Source organism: Paramacrobiotus metropolitanus, unplaced genomic scaffold (assembly GCF_019649055.1).
Source record: "Paramacrobiotus metropolitanus isolate TYO unplaced genomic scaffold, Prichtersi_v1.0 Parri_scaffold0000077, whole genome shotgun sequence".
Taxonomy (NCBI): Eukaryota; Metazoa; Tardigrada; class Eutardigrada; order Parachela; family Macrobiotidae; genus Paramacrobiotus; species Paramacrobiotus metropolitanus.
In genome coordinates, this window is record NW_026570297.1 from 570760 (window position 1) to 587870 (window position 17111).

Genomic DNA, 17111 nt, shown 5'->3' on the forward strand with positions numbered 1-17111 from the left:
CACTTCGTTTAATACTCGTAGTAAATTATGCTTTCTGTTGGACAGCGCTATAGCCAGCGACTTCACATTCGAGTGTATTAATACGACCGGAAGATGGCGGAAGTCTTATAGCTACTCACTCGAGCAGCCTTTAATTTGTTTGAGCGCCACACGTAGGCGGTGGGCGCCACACTGGTGAAGTCGCTGAACGCGCAATCTTTACCGCCGGCCACTGTTCAGGGAGCATGCGCGAGCGTTATCTTATTGCACAATATAGAGATGGATATTAACCAATTCTAGAGTATGCTTACATAATTATTTATTTAATGAACTAAGGTACCAAGATAATCAGATTCGGGGGTAGGCTCTCAGTTGGTCATATCGAATGATCAGCTAGGTGCACCGTCCGTACGTATGACCTTTTCGATTCCCATCGACATCATTTGTTTCGTTTTCCGCTTGCCGGTAATTTCTTAGTTTCTGTCGAAATATAATTATATCGCGTTTTTAAAAAGGAATCTGTGTTGAACATATTGTGGTTTGTCATTGAAAATTTTTGGCCATACATTTTCAGGAACTGCAATTAATTTCCACCAAAACTTCCCACGTTTTGTGATTATGGGCATCCTGCTAAATTCGTTCATCCCGATTTCTTAGAAAAAAGTACTGATGTCTACTGCACGTGATGCCTTATCCTAATTAGTATAGTAATATGGAGCACTTAATATTTTACGAAACGATTGACAGTTAACGTAAAGTACCGTAGTACTTAGCAAGTATAACTTTTAAAACTGCTTTCGTTTTCTAATACGCTTTCTTACCATCTACCGTCCCCGGTTGAAACTTGACTGTTACGTAGTTGTTGTTTGAATTGCCAAGTACTGTACCTGTATTTTATGAAATAAAGCTCGTTAGTACTGTACCAATATAAAAAGCTGTAACATCCTTATTAAGCTAAATGCATGCACTGGCTCATGCCGGTTTCATCATGGGTCCAGAAAAGCGTAGAAACACTTTGCTGATTAATGCATTGAAACATGCGTGCAGTTTATTTGGTGCGTTCGAAAGCACCTTACACGAAATTAACAAATGCAACCGCATTAGGGTAATTAGATAGTCACTGTCGTAGTGTCCTCAAAAGGGTGTATTCCGTAACAGCACTGGCGAAATGGTCGCCTAATATTATTATCATAATTTAGATCCGCAACGCTGCGAGTTATGCGCAAAATATCATGGCTAAAAATATTCCATGAAACGTGACTGTACCAGTAATACATCCATGAATTATCAACCGTCGACACCCACCAGGCACAACCCAAATGCCGGAAGTCCCTAAACGCGTGGGTCACGTCTTCTTTCGAGGAGTTGGCCGGAGTCAGGAGCACCATTTCCGCCAACAGCAATGTGTCACAGAGGGCACCCCATGACCAGGTTGACTGTTGCGCTATTTGCCGGTGTGAAGGGCCTTCCGGAAGAACATCCCGGTAATCAGCGCTCATGTACGAGAGGACCAACATGCGCACTTTTATCTGCATGGCGGTTAACATCAACGCCACGATGTGCACCAGATCACGTGCACGATGCTGGCGCCGATGCGAGGGAACGGTGATGATCAGCACTTTGGTGGAAGCGGATACGAAGTGAAATAGTTTCCGGGCTAATGTCGTCTTCATGCTGGGAGAATCCGTCTCCGTCTCGATGCATGCGGAGGAGGAGGTGCAGCGGACGATGGCGTCCCAGTCGCGGCAGATGCGCCGGCATGGTGCCAGCCGATCCGCAGTAAGGTACGACAATATGTCCGCTGTGAGTTCGAGAGGGATATGTGAAAAGGGCATGTCTGCACAGTGGTTGTATTGCAGTTGATCATTTCTTGCAGCAAAACCGGAAACCTGGAGATATACACCAAATGTACTTGTACTGGTGTCTTGATCATGATTCATGATTACTTGCATTAGTTAATTACTTGCTGTTGCATGATCTTATGACTTATGATAGTCATGTTCGGCGCTCAGATAAGTGACTAAGTGCAAAAGCAGCACAAAGTGCCCAACAAGTGTGTAACTAAGTGCACATAGTTTATGCTTTTCAACTGACAAATCATCTGCTAATATTCGCATAGTGCATAATACGGATGTACTAGTTCTGAACTTGAGAATTTTTGAACTGAATTTTACCGACTACAAGAAGCCTAGAGCATACGCTTACCACGAGCGAGTGCGAAGAATGACCAGCAAGGAGGACGGCGTGCATAGGAAGGCCTCCTAGTATATTCGTGCGGGAATTCCGTCTTTTCTGGCGTTTTTTTGGCACTGCATCCACGTCGTGTGCGCTAACTAGATTTTCTTCGTGTCTCCTTTGTTGAGAGCGCAGTATGCGATTTACCAACCGCATGGATTTCCTCTGGACAACAGAAACATAAATGTAATGTCTTAGTTTTACAGTATTGCCATTTCTGGCAAATGAATACTAGTATACTCGTAGATTTTGATACTAACCATAACTATTTACTCAGTGGTTGGAAATTATATATGTAAATAACAATGTAATAATGATATACCGTATTTTACCAATTATACAGTGACCTGGGTCGCTAATACAATATTTGATACCGTATTACCAAATATACAGTGACCTTGGTCCTAGATTTTGATACTAACCATAAGTAATTACTCAGTGGTTTGGTTTGGATAGAGATTTTGGTTGTTTTTTTAATGTTTAAATTTTAACTGTAAAGTAGTGTGCCCGCGCTACTCAGTGGTTGAAAGTTCTAATTATGTAAATAATGATGTAGTCATGACATACCGTATTTAACCAGACTTATGCAGTGACCTGGGTCGCTCTTTCTTTGTAATTGTAAAGGTTTTGGAGAGCTATAATATATGAGAGCTTCGCAGAAGTTTTATCTTAATCTAATGCTCGGAAGAGAAAATTGTATATCATTGCATTACGTAAAATAACCATAGGCAAACTTCTACGATTGCAATAGAAGTTTTACGTTTACTTTTACGTAAATACGTGTTTACTTTGGCAGGTTCGTATGTGGGTAATTAAACCGATAAGGACATGATGTGATATTGATAACTATAATTATTTCGTGGTGGGTTTCTAAATTGGGACGTGTTACTAATTGGCAAATAATGCGATAATTCGTGCAGCTGTTCTACGCGATTATTCCGTAGAAATACAAGTTCCTTGTACAAGTTCCTACTAAGTATTTGGGCAACAATACGATCACTTACGCAATTCTCAGCGGTCATTTCAATGTCAGGCTTCTGCTCACTGCAGATTGAAATGTAACACAGCGTGACCCTGTCCGGCATCACATCAACACGGACAAAAATGGTTTCTGTCACGTGATTCCAAGTGTCCCGGAATCCCGGTGTCCTAGTCAATTTCCTGGCACTGCGACCAGTTAACTCCACCTGATGTATGCGGAAATTGAAATTAAAGGGATACTCGTCATAAAGTCGATGCGGATAAGCAGTCCGCAACCATCGATTGGCCAGGGTCGATTCTATTCGCTGAACTCTGCCAGAATCGACAAATTCCCGAGTGGTCTTCCCGTCCATTACCACTTCCACCAGGGCACATGAGGCAGCTTGGCGATCGATAACTTTTACAAGTTGCTGACCAGGATACCAGTACCACGGTTGATCGGGGTGGCGCTGCAGCAGGACATGGACATTTCGCTCGTAATCAAATTCAGTTATAACGCGAGATTTCTGATATGATGCCGATGGGCCGTCGGCGATCCTGGCGTCATGCTGGAATGCCACATTACAATTGATTGGAACACGCTCGGCTCGGTGATTCGGGTAGTCGAAATCCACAACGGGATCGCCACGCTCCGGCTCCAGATCGACAATCATCCCATGACGTATCAGTCCGTTGTTGTCCTTCACGTCTACAATGCCGTAGCGCCAAACGTTGCTTTTGAACATAATTGTGCATACACTACTAGTACTAGTGCATACAGTTTTCTGAGATATTTTTTAGCGAAACCAGAATTTAGTATGTGCCTATTGTGGATGTATAAAACGGATTGATACATAGAATCACAGAAATGATAACCACTGATTTACAGTAAACTGGTCTAATTTTCTGCAATGCGTACAAGAGCAGATCAGATACGGTCGCCAAAAATCCATGGAAAGTGGAAAGCATTCGATCACATTCTCTTGCGGTGGTCTAGAAAGGAAAGATATATTTTTACGCAGGCGCTGCACGGTTGAAACGGGCAAGCCTAATATAACATTTGGCAGACGTAGTCTGTCTATATATTATATTAGTATAGGATCCAACGTGTAACTGAAAGGTTACTGAAAGGTCAGGATGATTCTCTCTGTTCTGAGCTTTTGCGTCTGTCTATCCTCTAACGGGGAAAAGATGGAAAGTAAAGGACACTAAAGGTTAGCCTCAATCCTGCCTGTTCAGCTGCCGATTTTCTGTCGGATTCCCATTCGAAGAGATGCTGTACAATGTACTGGTGCAGCATCTCTTCGAATGGAATCCGACAGAGATACTAATAGATGCATCTTTGCGATACATGTACAGTGTACATGTATCGCAAAGCTGAACTATAGACTGTCGGTATTCCAGCACCAGTATCAGTGGATGACTCCCCTCATTCTCCATTCTATGTATCGGCGCTCAGAAAAAAATCATTGAACTAGAACACTTAATTGCTCATTTCCCAGGACAAGAATGCAGTGTCCAGGCTGAGCAGGAGAATATGAAATGAAAAGGAATGCAGGTCAAGAAAACGTATTGCTGTACATCAGAATTGTTCAGACATTCCCAAATTCTAGAAATTCCACGTTAGATTAATTTGGACAACTCGTACGCAGAGTCGCAGATAACGCATTGTTCCGATTTGACTAGCATCAATGAAATTCAAATTTTCATTACGCTAATAACAAATTCTCTTGCACGGCTGCAGTATTTTGGCTTTTGTCGCATTTATTCTTAATCAATCCACGCGCCTGCGTAAGGCTTCCGTAGGAAGCGTTCCGAAGGAGTTTCAGAGAAGAGACTGGGCAGAGACGATGCGATGCGGTAGCTAAACAAGGCAATAAAACTTGCTCCCCTAAACGCTGCATTAGAAGGCCTACTTCGTCACTATGCCACCTGCTACGTGTCTGCATTCTTATTCCCACGAAAATATCCTTATTAGCGTCTGGAATTTTGCCATACAAAGCGCATTTGGTTGCATAATACCGTAGCGCAAATAGATACGTGCACTCGTCATAACAGTCCGTGATCACTGATATTTAACTACAGCAGCGGTGATTGCTATCCTGTTAATTATTATCTACAAAGTACAAATGCACTTAAGCCACCGCGCGCTATAAAAATGTAAAAAAATATACATAACTATATGTACATAAAAAAATACATAATAAAATGTACATACATAACCCTTACTACGTAGAAAAAAAAATTGTGTAAAGTGTACGGTGGCCAGTGTACACGTAGACGGGAAGTACAGACTACAGAAGTACATCCAAAATTGAAATTATCGGTGACCTTAATAGTTTAATACCACTCCCGCTCAAAAACTGCTCACCAATAACGGATCGTTCATACTCGTAATCCGGAAATGGTCACACGTTCGAGCCAGCAGAATTCACCACTTATATCTAAGAAATTACCACTAACTTTTCAAAAAAACTCCTTCGGAATGTTTCCTAGTGCGGAAACCTTACGTAGGCATGTGGACTGATTAGGAACAAATGTGGAAAATTTTAGGAACAAATGGATCTACGAAAGCCCGCCCTGCCATGAACACAACGCATTGACATTTTCGGATTATTTTAAGATTAATTATCATCCGAAAGTCGGAAACCAACAGATGAACACATGACCCACAATAACGTTTCTTATTATTATCTCTTAGGCCCAAAAAGTAAGAATACAACGCCTTGGAAAACCTGATGCTGAAAATCCGCTATCAAAACAAGAAAAACACTTTCCACTCAAAAAGATCTGACCCCCACCTCAAGTGCAAGCAAGCTGAGAATGACACGAATGCAACGACGATTTAACAAGATGTCTTGGTCATATTCATGACGCTTCTCCGCAGCCGCAACACTGTAGACCGCATGTTAAATTCACCTACAAACCCCTTAGGAAGCTCGTTCTTCAACCACAAGATGTCTTTTACATGGCGAAATTCTTGCAGACTGGTTAGCACATCTCCTTCCGAGCATTTCTCACTTATCACAAGGAAAACTTCTGCCAGGATCAACTTCCGGCACAGGGCCCGCCACGACCAAGAAGGCAACAAATTTCGTGCCGGGGGCGCAGGCAGCACATCGCGGTAATTAGCACTCATGTGTGCCAGGACAATCACGCGCACTGTGGCATTCATCACGGCCAGCATTGTGGCCACCAGGGGAACGATGTTATTGGCTGGCGGATAGATTAAACGGTCAAGCTGGAACACGGTCAGCACACGCACGGTGGTCGTAGTGCAGACTGTTTTGTAAAGTGCCCATGCTAGCGCTGTTCGCATGCGCGGAGACGCTGCATTAATTTCGATGCGGACCGAGGAGGAGCACGTGATGATGGTGTCCCAGTTGCGGCAGACGCGGCGGCATCGTGTCCGCCTTTCCGCGGAGAGATAGTCCAGGGTTTCCGTCAGGAGTTCGGGAGGCAAATGCGACAGCGCTGCAGTGTCGTTTTCGAAATCACCAGCCTAAGTCACATACAACAGTTCAAACATGTCCGTGAAATCAAATTAACGAATTTATAAAAAATCCTCAGAAATTAAAAGCGGCAAATCGTGAAACCAAAGACTCCAGAGTCACGGATATTTGAAACATTTTACGGGACAAACTCGAGTGACGTTCTTCGGCTTCGGCTACAGGATAAGTACGCAGGGATGCAGCGTTTTATTCCATTTTACTATTTTCTAATGTATGCACATGTGCGTTAAAATAAAATAATTTTCAAGTACGTTCCGAAGAAAACTGTCCAGTATTTGGACAACAACGCGACATCTTTGTAGGAGTGTACATACGCTGCCCAAGACCATACCTGTGTTTGAGGGAGGATTTCGCCTGGGTTGGCAAGTTTCATTCTCTGTCGTTTTTCTTCCTCGTCTTTCTGATCATAATCTCTCACACGTTTCTCGCGTTTTCTTTTATGATAACCCAGTAAAGAGTCCAACTTTAGCAGCACTTTCAACTGCAATTAACAACGAGCAGCTGCATTAGATTAGTATTGTTTACTTACGCATTCGGCACTCCCATATTCAAAACAGAAAATTTAATTCAAATCGCAAAAAGAAACTTTAACGATAGACTGATAAAATAGTGTACATTTATCAATTCATTTAGTACTAATATTCTACTCGTATTTCAAAGTTTCTGTTAGCTTTCCATTTCCCTTCAGTTTAAATATTTTGCAATCACAAATGCGTAGCACGCAGGGCTTCTTATACTATTGAAACGTTTCAAATAAAAAATACAACCAAAACTTTTTTACCAATTACTTACACAATCGTCCGCGGTAAGCTCATGTTTGTGTTTTGACGCCGTTACATAATGCATAAATAACTGCAGGTCCGGCAGCACTTCAGCCCGCACAAACATCGTGCTCGTTAACTTATTCCATGTTTCCCGAAATCCCGGCGTCTCCGCCAAGTAGCGTATTCCAGGATAAAAGTTGGTCTTAACGCGATGTTTCCGAAAATGAATATTCTGCCGGGGAAATTCATCGTGGAACCGAGCCGACCTAGAGCCGCGTAACGACTTATTTGTCAGACAGTACTCCGTCGCGACCTGAATTCGATTCGCATCCACGAATTCAAATATGGTTTCCCCGTCGATAACGCATCTAACAAGAGAATGGGGGTTCAAGCGGCTGGAATCAGCGATTTGGAGACAAATTTCCCCAGGATACCAGGACCATGGTTGGTCTGGGCTGCGCTGATGGAGAATCTGCACCTGCTGTCCGATAGCAGGCTTGTCCACATACGGCCCTTTTTTAAACTTCTGTTGGAAGGCTACACAAATGCTCAGGGGAACACGGTCAGCGTGATGGCCAGGGTAGTCAAAATCCACAAGGAGATCGCCGCCGTCTTCGACCAGATCAACGATTATTCCATGGCGAACCAGTCCGTAGCCGTCCCTTACATCCACGACGCCATAACACCAGACATTTTTCTGAAACATTGCTAGCGGCCTCCGTCAATATGGATAACGTATCTACAAATTTTAAGGTACGGTTTTCCTTCACATTTGTAAATTAGGGTAAAAGGACGAAATCGGAAAAGACAAGAGAAAGAAGGCTTTCTATTTCTGACTATTTTTTGGCAGTCTTTTGCACCACTATACGGCGTACTGTTTTATCCACTTTACAATAAGTCAACAGGTGGTCGCCGGCCGGAGGTGGCAGCTCTCACCAACGACTACCGCCTCGATGCGTCGGCCATGTGGCCCATCACAAGCACTGATCGGCCATTGGTCAGACAACCGGAAATAACACGCTGTTGCCAACTGGTTGGTGGTTAGTCGATCCGATTGAAGTGCTAAGGCTGCCACCACCGGTTCACCCCAATCAAAGCATATGTACAGAGTACAGAAAATTTTCTCTTGCTTTCGTAATGCCAAAATACTGGATTGTTTTGTTTGTTTGTAAGTTTTCTTACTCGCCTTTTGTCTTGTTTTGCTTTCTTTAAATTTGCAAGTAGTAATTTTTTAATTGTGCGCTCAGCTGCGCGGGAAACCTGAACCCTAAATCCTCAAATGCATGCAGCAAACTGAACTGTGTCATTCTAATACAGTGCAAGCATTTCGTTAAGATGTTCAAAAATAATATCTGGCGTTATGGTGTCGTGGACGTGAAGGGCGATGACGGATTAGTTCGCCACGGAATGATTGTTGACCTAGTGGAGAACGGAGGGGATTTCATTGTGGATTTTGACTATCCCGATCATCATGCCGACCGCATCCCTATCAGCAGTTGTGTAGTGCTTCGAAAAATTCGAAATAGGGACTTCAAAAAAGGGACTGATGTTGTAATCCTTAATCAAATCAACCGAAATCAGCCGTGGTGCTGGTATGCAGGGAAGCTACTCGTGACAGTAAACGATTACAATGCCCGCGGTAAACTCTATCACGCTTTGGTGGAAATTGACATCAATGGCGAAAAAGTGCAAAAATTCGTTAACTGCGATGAAATTCAAGTTGCTCGTGACTGGATCCCTCTGGCCGCGAAATCACAGGTCGTAGGGCGCTCGAAAAAAGTCTGTGACAAATTTCCAAAGCGGGATCTTTATTTTCGTAAGCATCTCACGAGACTCGCCTATCAGCCAGCTGCACCCGAAGAAATTAATCGGCCAGAATTTCGGGATCTGTGGAATCGTGTGACGGAGTCTGTTTTAGTTGGTGTTAATGTGTTGAATGATGCGCTGATTGTTTCTTGCATTTCATCGGCGGAACCACTGTATGCGACTCAAAACGTATGTACGAGTACTTACACCCTTATTGGCTTCCAGTTTCCAAAATATATAATGAAATGTTGCTGATTTTGTACACACGAGGGATTACACACACTCGTATAAACACTTAGAAACTTACAGTAGTTATGTTTTTTTTTATTCGCGCTGTATTCTGTGGACTATGTATGTCGAGACTGTGAATAAGTTACAAGTGTGCACAAATCTTGTATGTATATAAAAATTCAACACTCTGCATACTGCAGAAGTAAAGTGTACCGTATCTTGCACATAAATATGAAGGATTAGTGATTAGGTACTTTTCTATGCACCTTATAGAAGGCTGGTAGTATCTGCACATTGCAAAAATTGGCGGCCCAATGCCCTTGCCACCTTCCAGTGCTATCCGAGCAGTGGAAGTATATCGGGAATATCGAGTATGTGTTTGCGTTTCTAAAAGTGTACGTATTTAATTGTCATTATAGTGATATGATAATATACGATATCATGTTTTATTTTTGCTATCAGGGAAAACAACTCCTCCGAGTAGAACTGGAATTAACCAACTATGGTAAGAAACTGCTATGGAAACGCAAGAGGGAAACTGATGACCGCGGTGCAGAGTGGACAGGAAGTGAACACAACGTTGCATCCGTAAAGCAAGATGCTAAAGCGATGCAAAGGAAAACTCAGTCTATGGTAAATGTTGCGATACAACAGATCCCTTCTCTCCATATTATCTCTCGGAACACCCTGCAGTCGGCAACTGCGGTGTATTTTGGCGTACGAATTGCTGACGAAGTATACACCTATATATGCAGATATTTTTCTTACTACTGCAGATCCTAGATGCAGCCTACATGCCTGTGGAGACTAGTATTCCCTGGTCCCATTTACCACTGGAACTCGTATTCGAAACACTGTCCTATCTGTCCATCGAGAAGCAAATGCGGTTGCGTCGGGTGTGCCGCAGCTGGACCAACGTACCTCCGGCGGCATTTACACATTTCTTCGTCGAAGTTGATCCTGGTGCGTCCTGCCCTCGAGCCAAACTAGCAACGACGTTGCATAAGACCGTCCGGGCGAGCACGAGAGTCCTGCTCATCACTGCCCCTGCACAACTCCGACGGGACGGAAGTTGTCCTTTATACGTCTTACACACCATAGCGGGAATGTTGGTGGGGATGCAGATCTGCGTGCCGGTTATTATCCTGTCACATTTACGCGCTACTTACTGGGATCTGCGAACACCTGATGCTACGGACAAGCGGGATCGGCTGCCATGGCGCGCTGTCTGTCAAAAGCTGGTGCTCCTTGAAGTGAAGGTCAACATGTCGTCGTGGGAAGCGGACATGGAAGGCTGTAAACTGCAAGAGATGCTGTTTTTCCCTCAACTACTCACTTTCACCCAGGTGACGGGAACCTTTTGGTTTCATCCCTATTCCAATGAAGGTCTGCATGTGGTCAAAAGTTTCATATACACCATGCAGAACCCTCTTTTGCAGTAGACTTAAAATACCGCAACATACATGTCCTTCCCAAATACGGCTGACAGACTATCCATATTTTCTACTTGTTACCTTTTGTTTGCATGGCGGAGTAATGTAGGTGTGTTCTCGTTGCTTTATGGCAAACGGTGCCAATCGGGTACGATGTAACAACAACCGAAACATCATCTATGGGGGGTTTGTGTTGTAGACAGTAGACCTAATCGACAATCACCTTTCAAAATTTGGTAATGCACTAACACCGGTACCTCCTTTCACCTACATACTTCGAAATAAAGTCTGATAGTATTTTTAAAGCAAATTTACTGCGGTGTAACCGTGTAAAATGATAAGCTGGGTTTTTCTCCATTTGGTTCTGGAAATAGTTCCGTGACAGTGAAATCTGACTGGTTGGCCCCGATATTGATGGATTTAGCTAGAATAGAGGAGGCTTACAATTAGGGAAGTTGCAGAGATCTCCAGGTGGTAATTTTTTTATCCTCTAATTTTTTTCTCAATTTCCACTAGAAAGAAGTAGCACTAAGCACCTCCGGGCGCCTACCCTGGCCACAGGTGACCAGTGTGACATGTCAAGCACTTCCGCCCGTGTGTAGCAAGTTTTTAGAGTAATACAATTCTATTGCTTGTGTTTTGAATTCTCCGAGCAATCTGCGGTTTACCGTTTACGTATGTACTGCAACAAAGTCTGGCTGTCTTAAAGTATTTATTCACTGTTTACTCGCACTCGATCACAAACTCCATAGAAAGCAGTATCCAAAGCAATAGGCTAATCCAGAATTTAATTATCCTATCTGACACCAACAGCAGAAACAATTGACCGCACGCCGCGATGTCCACTCGACGCCACAATCTGGCTGTTAAAATTAATACTGTCGTCACCGTCAATAATACTGCAAGAATACAGAGACATCAACCTGAATAATGGATATCTGCTGTGAAAAGGCGAAACACCTAAAAGACCTGAACACCCGGCGTACGTACAAACAAGGCAAGAAAAACGAATGCTACAACGGCCTAACAAGAAGTTTCGGTCATATTCATAACGCTCTTTCTAAGCCGCAATATTTCAGACTTTCCGGAATCAACACGATTGTAGTACTCCCGAGTAATCCGATGAGCATCCGTCCTGCACCACAATGGGGCAATCAGATGACGAAATCCCTGTAGATCTGTCAGGACCTCGTCTAGCGAGCATCTCTCCGGCATCACGAGAGCCACATCCGCCAGCACCAACTTCCGACATACTGCGCGCCATGACCAAACAGGCTGGCGCTCTCGTGGCGGGGGTGCAGGTCGCACATCCCGATACTCCACGCTCAAGTGGGTCAGAACAATCACCGGCACCGTGACCTTCATCGCGGATAGCATGGCGGCCACCTCCGGCACGATGTTTTCCCAAAAGGTCGTGCAGACATATTGGGCAAAGGTTAGGACACGCACGTTGGAGGCAGTACTAAAGGTTTTGTAGAGGGCCCACGCTAATGCGATGCGCGCACGCGTTGGCGCTGCATCAATTTCGATGCGGACCGAGGAAGAACACGTGACGATGTTGTCCCATCCGCTGCAGACTCGGCGACACCTTGTTCGCCTTTCGGCGCAGAGATATCCAAGTATTTCCGTCAGTAGTTCGGGAGGCAAATGCGATAATCCAGTGCTTGAGCAGTCGTTTCCCGAGTCGACGTCCTAATTGAGTGCAAACAATGATCAGTGCAGCAGAAATAAGAATAAAATTCAATAAGATTACAATAATAATAACAATAAGGTAAGCAACAAGATTTCATAAATTTCTCAGCATGTCGAAACCGAAATAAAAAAAACATTGAAACCCAGTAACTACCAATACGCTTCAATCCGCTTTGCAAAACTGCGGAACTGCGAATCAGAACCACTTCAGATCTCATAAGCTCGTATAGTAAAACATTTTTTGGGTGGTTTGCATTGAACGATTGCGAGGTACTTATACTGATGCGGGAGTTGACCTAAAGTTACGCCACGACATACCTCTGTTCGGGAAACGATTTGGCCAGGGTCTTCATTTTTTAGTTTCTGTGGCTTGTCTTTGTCGTCCTGATCATATTCTCTCACACGTTTCTGCCGTCTCTTTTCATGGTAGCCGAATAAAAACTCCAACTTCCGTAGCACTTTTAACTGGAGACAACAACAAATTTTCATTATTAATACTACGCACTACGAACAAAAACTTAATGCAAGACATTGCAACATGCACTATATGCAGTATATACTGTACATTTATACTGCACTAGTGTAGTTTTAATTCGTAGCAATAGTACGGCTGCTCGCAATCGCTCGCAATCGCAGTAGCAACGTAACAAACAATCAGAAAGAAACCAGAAAGGCTTTTCTAATTTTTCACTAACTTTTTCACTTACACAATCTTCTTCGGCTATTTCACGTTTAAATTTCGATGACGTTATGTAATGAATAATCAGTTGCCGGTCAGGACCTTCAGGCAGCACTTCAATCCGAACAAACATCGTGTTCGTCAATTTATTCCATGTGTCCCGAAATCTCGCTGTGTCCACCAACTGGCATATCCCAGGATAAAACTTCGTTCCAAGTCGGTATTTCCGAAAACGCAGATTTTGTCGGGGAAATTTATCGTGGAACTGTGACGAGCGTGCGACGCGTAGCGACTTGTCTGTCAGGGAACATTCCGTCGCCACCTGGATTCGATGAGAATCCACGAATGAGCAACAGGCACGTGCATGCGGGCACAGTACTGAACATGTGCGCAGAATGTTTCAGAAGAGAGATAGCAGCGGCGCAAGTGTTGTACAGGGAATCTCTCAGGCCCGCCTGCACCTGACTATTGCTTATTCCAAAGTTGCCTCTCCATCGATAACCACTTTCACAAGAGAGTGGGCGTGCATATAGCCCTCTCCCAGACTGTGATCGTCGACTTGCACAAGCAACTGGCCTGGATACCAGCACCATGGCTGATCCGGGCTACGTTGATGAAGAACTTGCACAGCTTGTCCGATTGAAGGCTTACGGTTACCCCGGTAAAGAGCGTAATGGAATTCCTGTTGGAAGGCCACACAGCTATCGAGGGGCACATGGTCAGCGTGGTGGCCATCGTAATCAAAATCGACAATCAGATCTCCGCCGTCCTCCACTAAATCAACGATTACTCCATGACGAACCAGTCCGTTGCAGGCGTTGCTGTCCTTAACGTCCACGACGCCATAACGCCAGACATCCTTCTTGAACATAATGCTATGGTTTCTTTATATGAATCACAGTTTTTCACGATTTTCAAAACGTTGTCACATGGGGGATAGGAGCAGGGTGTGAAAATAAACAAAAGCATCTCAGACTCAAAATGACCACGAAAAAGTCTGAATTCTGAAAGACAAGACAAGACCAAAAGTCAACAGAAACTGGAAAAGCCCTGAAAGGTCACCTGAGCCTGTAGTCCACGAGGTAGCAGTTTTCTAATCAGTGACTACCGCCTCCATGCGCCGGTCAGAAGTCACAATATCACTTCCGTCCGTTGGTCACCGGAAATAATAACCTGTTGGTGGTTATCCGGGCCCGCTAAGAGCGATATCTTTATTTGCTTCAAATTGTTTCCAAAATCTGCAAAGCTTATGAATCGGATTATGAATTCCCCATTTACAGTGATTTACTTTGCTTTTTTGAAATTATCGAGACAGTGTGAATTTTGGTATGTGTGAAGTGTGTACAATACACTGCAGCCGTATGGTGCGCTTCCGGTCCGTCGCCGTACGGCTTATGTTACGCCGTAGTTCTCATGCCGGGGACATGCCAACTTCGTGTAAATTTAAAATTCCGTAGAGCGACGTACTGGGTTCAGACGTTACATGTTGAAATTTCGACTAACTAAAATCTCAAGGGACAGCTGCCGAACTGATTTTTGTCTTAACAATGTTCAACCACAACATTTAGCGACGACGACGGATTAGTTCGTCATGCGGACTAATTGTTGAGGATCGAGGAAATTAATTGTCGATTTTGACCATCCCAATCACCGTACCCCATCAGAAGCTGTGCATCGCTTAGAAAAATTCGAAATTGCTACAGGAAACAGACTAGTATTGTAGTTCATATTCGACTCGATCAAACGAGATCGACCGGGACCATCCATGGTATCCTGGAAAGCTTCGTGTCGCAGTCGCTGACAGCGCATTGGTCTGAGTGCTCGTTCTCATGCTTCGGGAGTTATAAATTTCTACGATGGGGAGAGAGTAAAAACAGTTCGTCAAGTGCGACGAAATTCAAGCTCCTCGTGAATGGATTCACAACCGGCACGCGAAGGGCCCTCAACGAAAACAATAGTTACACCGCTATACAACTCGTACCGAAAGATGACTATTGACTAACGTAAAGCCGTTTAACTACGTATACCAATAAAAATATCGTACAAGTATAACTATAAAAGGTTGTATATTGTATAAGTAATTAAGTATGTACAAGATGTGGATTAGGACCGTTAACCGGGTATGATATAAATAACAACTTTTGGGGCTTGTGCATGCTGAGGCTGAGTTGTCCTGTAGACAAAAATACATACTTATCACAAAATATTTGAGAGACCTTTTGACAGTAAAATCTGCCAGATTCCGCTCGGCCCGATATTGTGCTGACTTAGGAACCGGAGGATGGGTTACGGAGCTGCAAAATTATCCTACTAAAAAATTTTACCAGAATTTGATCTTTGCATTGCTTTAACCCGTTCCACACCATGCGTGTTAGACCGACATGGTGGAGGACTTCTTCTCTCTAATCCGTAATTATGGTCGTAGAAGGTTTTTAATTGTTTTGTTTCAAAGAACAGATGTTAGACAACAGTCCACAATCTATAAGACTTAGATCCACCATGCCCGTAAGGTCCAGGGAGTGACCAAACATGGTCAAAACTGACCAAACGGAGTACTCTGAGGTCCTGCTTAACTGTACAGCCACCTCCCCATCAGATAAATTCAAAAAAAAACTTAAAAGAAGTACTTGATTAGCTCTATACAAAAACGAAACAAAGTTCCGAAAATAAACGCCCACTGGCCAATACTGGTCACTTGAAGATGCCATGTCGGTTATGACACGGTTGGGCATGACACTATTTTATTAATAAGCTTCGAAAATTCGTATCAATTGATAGAAACATCAAACACGATACAATATGCAATCAAAAGAAAGCTCAGAAAAAGCTGTATTAACTGACGTGTGCATAGTGGTCAGCAAAGTGACCACTGGTCAGCAGTGACCGGAAATCCTACAAATGTAAGTTTTGACTAAACGCAATTAAAATTAAAGTGAATAGATGCAAACAAGTTGTGTAGTGACTGCTGTGGGCAGCTCTAACATAGCTTTGACCCGTACACAATCAGTATTCAATGAATCGGCTTGTGTGTGTGGAATGCTATTATTGCCATATACTGTAACCTAGCTACTCCATTGTTCCAAAGAAAATCTGTATATTTTCTGCAAATTATATCTAAGTGTTAAACTGTATTAATGAGTGTGAAATCTTGTAAAAGTTATTAATCTCGCGCCAATATTTCGCTAATTGAGCTCCTACCCTTGCATCGAAAACACCACTTGCACCATCCGGTCATGAGCGCTCGTAACCTTTAAAAATCAATCTGTGCAAAGGGTCAGCATAACGGAAGAGAGCATCTGGGAGTAAAGGCAACGTCCGTTTAAGGAATTAAGCAAGCATTATTCAGCAGCGGTGCCGACATAGATTGTGCAAAATATAGTTAATCACTCCCACACATTCTGGACAATTCATGGTGCTTACTTGTTTGAAGGGAGCGTCACCTACCATAACGATTTGTTGTTCTCTATAAACGGAAGTATTTCTATGAGTAGGCTTTTTTGGCAGAGCGTTACTGACCCTAACTCCGCGATACCTTCATATTTCTCAACAACGGGTAAGGTAGTGGTCACTGATACAACACTTTGAGAATATAATTATGTCAGGCGTGAGCCATACTTCCTGCTTGTTATCTCTGCTATCCCATTCGGCTGCACAACCGGAAGTGGTATTAAATCCACTGTATAGACGTTACCAGGGCTGTGGCCCGCAATAAGGCCAGTGACCAGCTGTCCAAACCGCAGAGCAGAAGTGACCAACTGTTGTGAAATATCGAAGTAGCACTTATGCACTGGCACATGCTAGTGTTTACCTTTTTTAAAAT

The 17111-nt window shown here is 43.5% G+C and overlaps 2 protein-coding genes across 2 annotated transcripts; both read right to left on the reverse strand.

Annotated features, from left to right (window-relative positions):
* Positions 1-5928: 5928 nt before the first annotated feature.
* LOC129595422 (uncharacterized) lies at positions 5929-8278 on the reverse strand. The gene is made up of 3 exons (XM_055492427.1): positions 7479-8278; positions 7018-7167; positions 5929-6676 (listed from the first exon to the last, which is right to left on the reverse strand). The coding sequence occupies exons 1-3, from the start codon at positions 8154-8156 to the stop codon at positions 6020-6022; spliced, it is 1485 nt and encodes a 494-aa protein (XP_055348402.1). The 5' UTR covers positions 8157-8278; the 3' UTR covers positions 5929-6019.
* Positions 8279-11758: 3480 nt separating this feature from the next.
* Positions 11759-13542, reverse strand: LOC129595431 (uncharacterized). The gene is made up of 3 exons (XM_055492440.1): positions 13320-13542; positions 12931-13077; positions 11759-12612 (listed from the first exon to the last, which is right to left on the reverse strand). Exons 1-3 carry the CDS (start codon positions 13422-13424, stop codon positions 11944-11946), a joined length of 921 nt encoding a protein of 306 aa, XP_055348415.1. The 5' UTR covers positions 13425-13542; the 3' UTR covers positions 11759-11943.
* Between the last annotated feature and the right edge of the window lie 3569 nt (positions 13543-17111).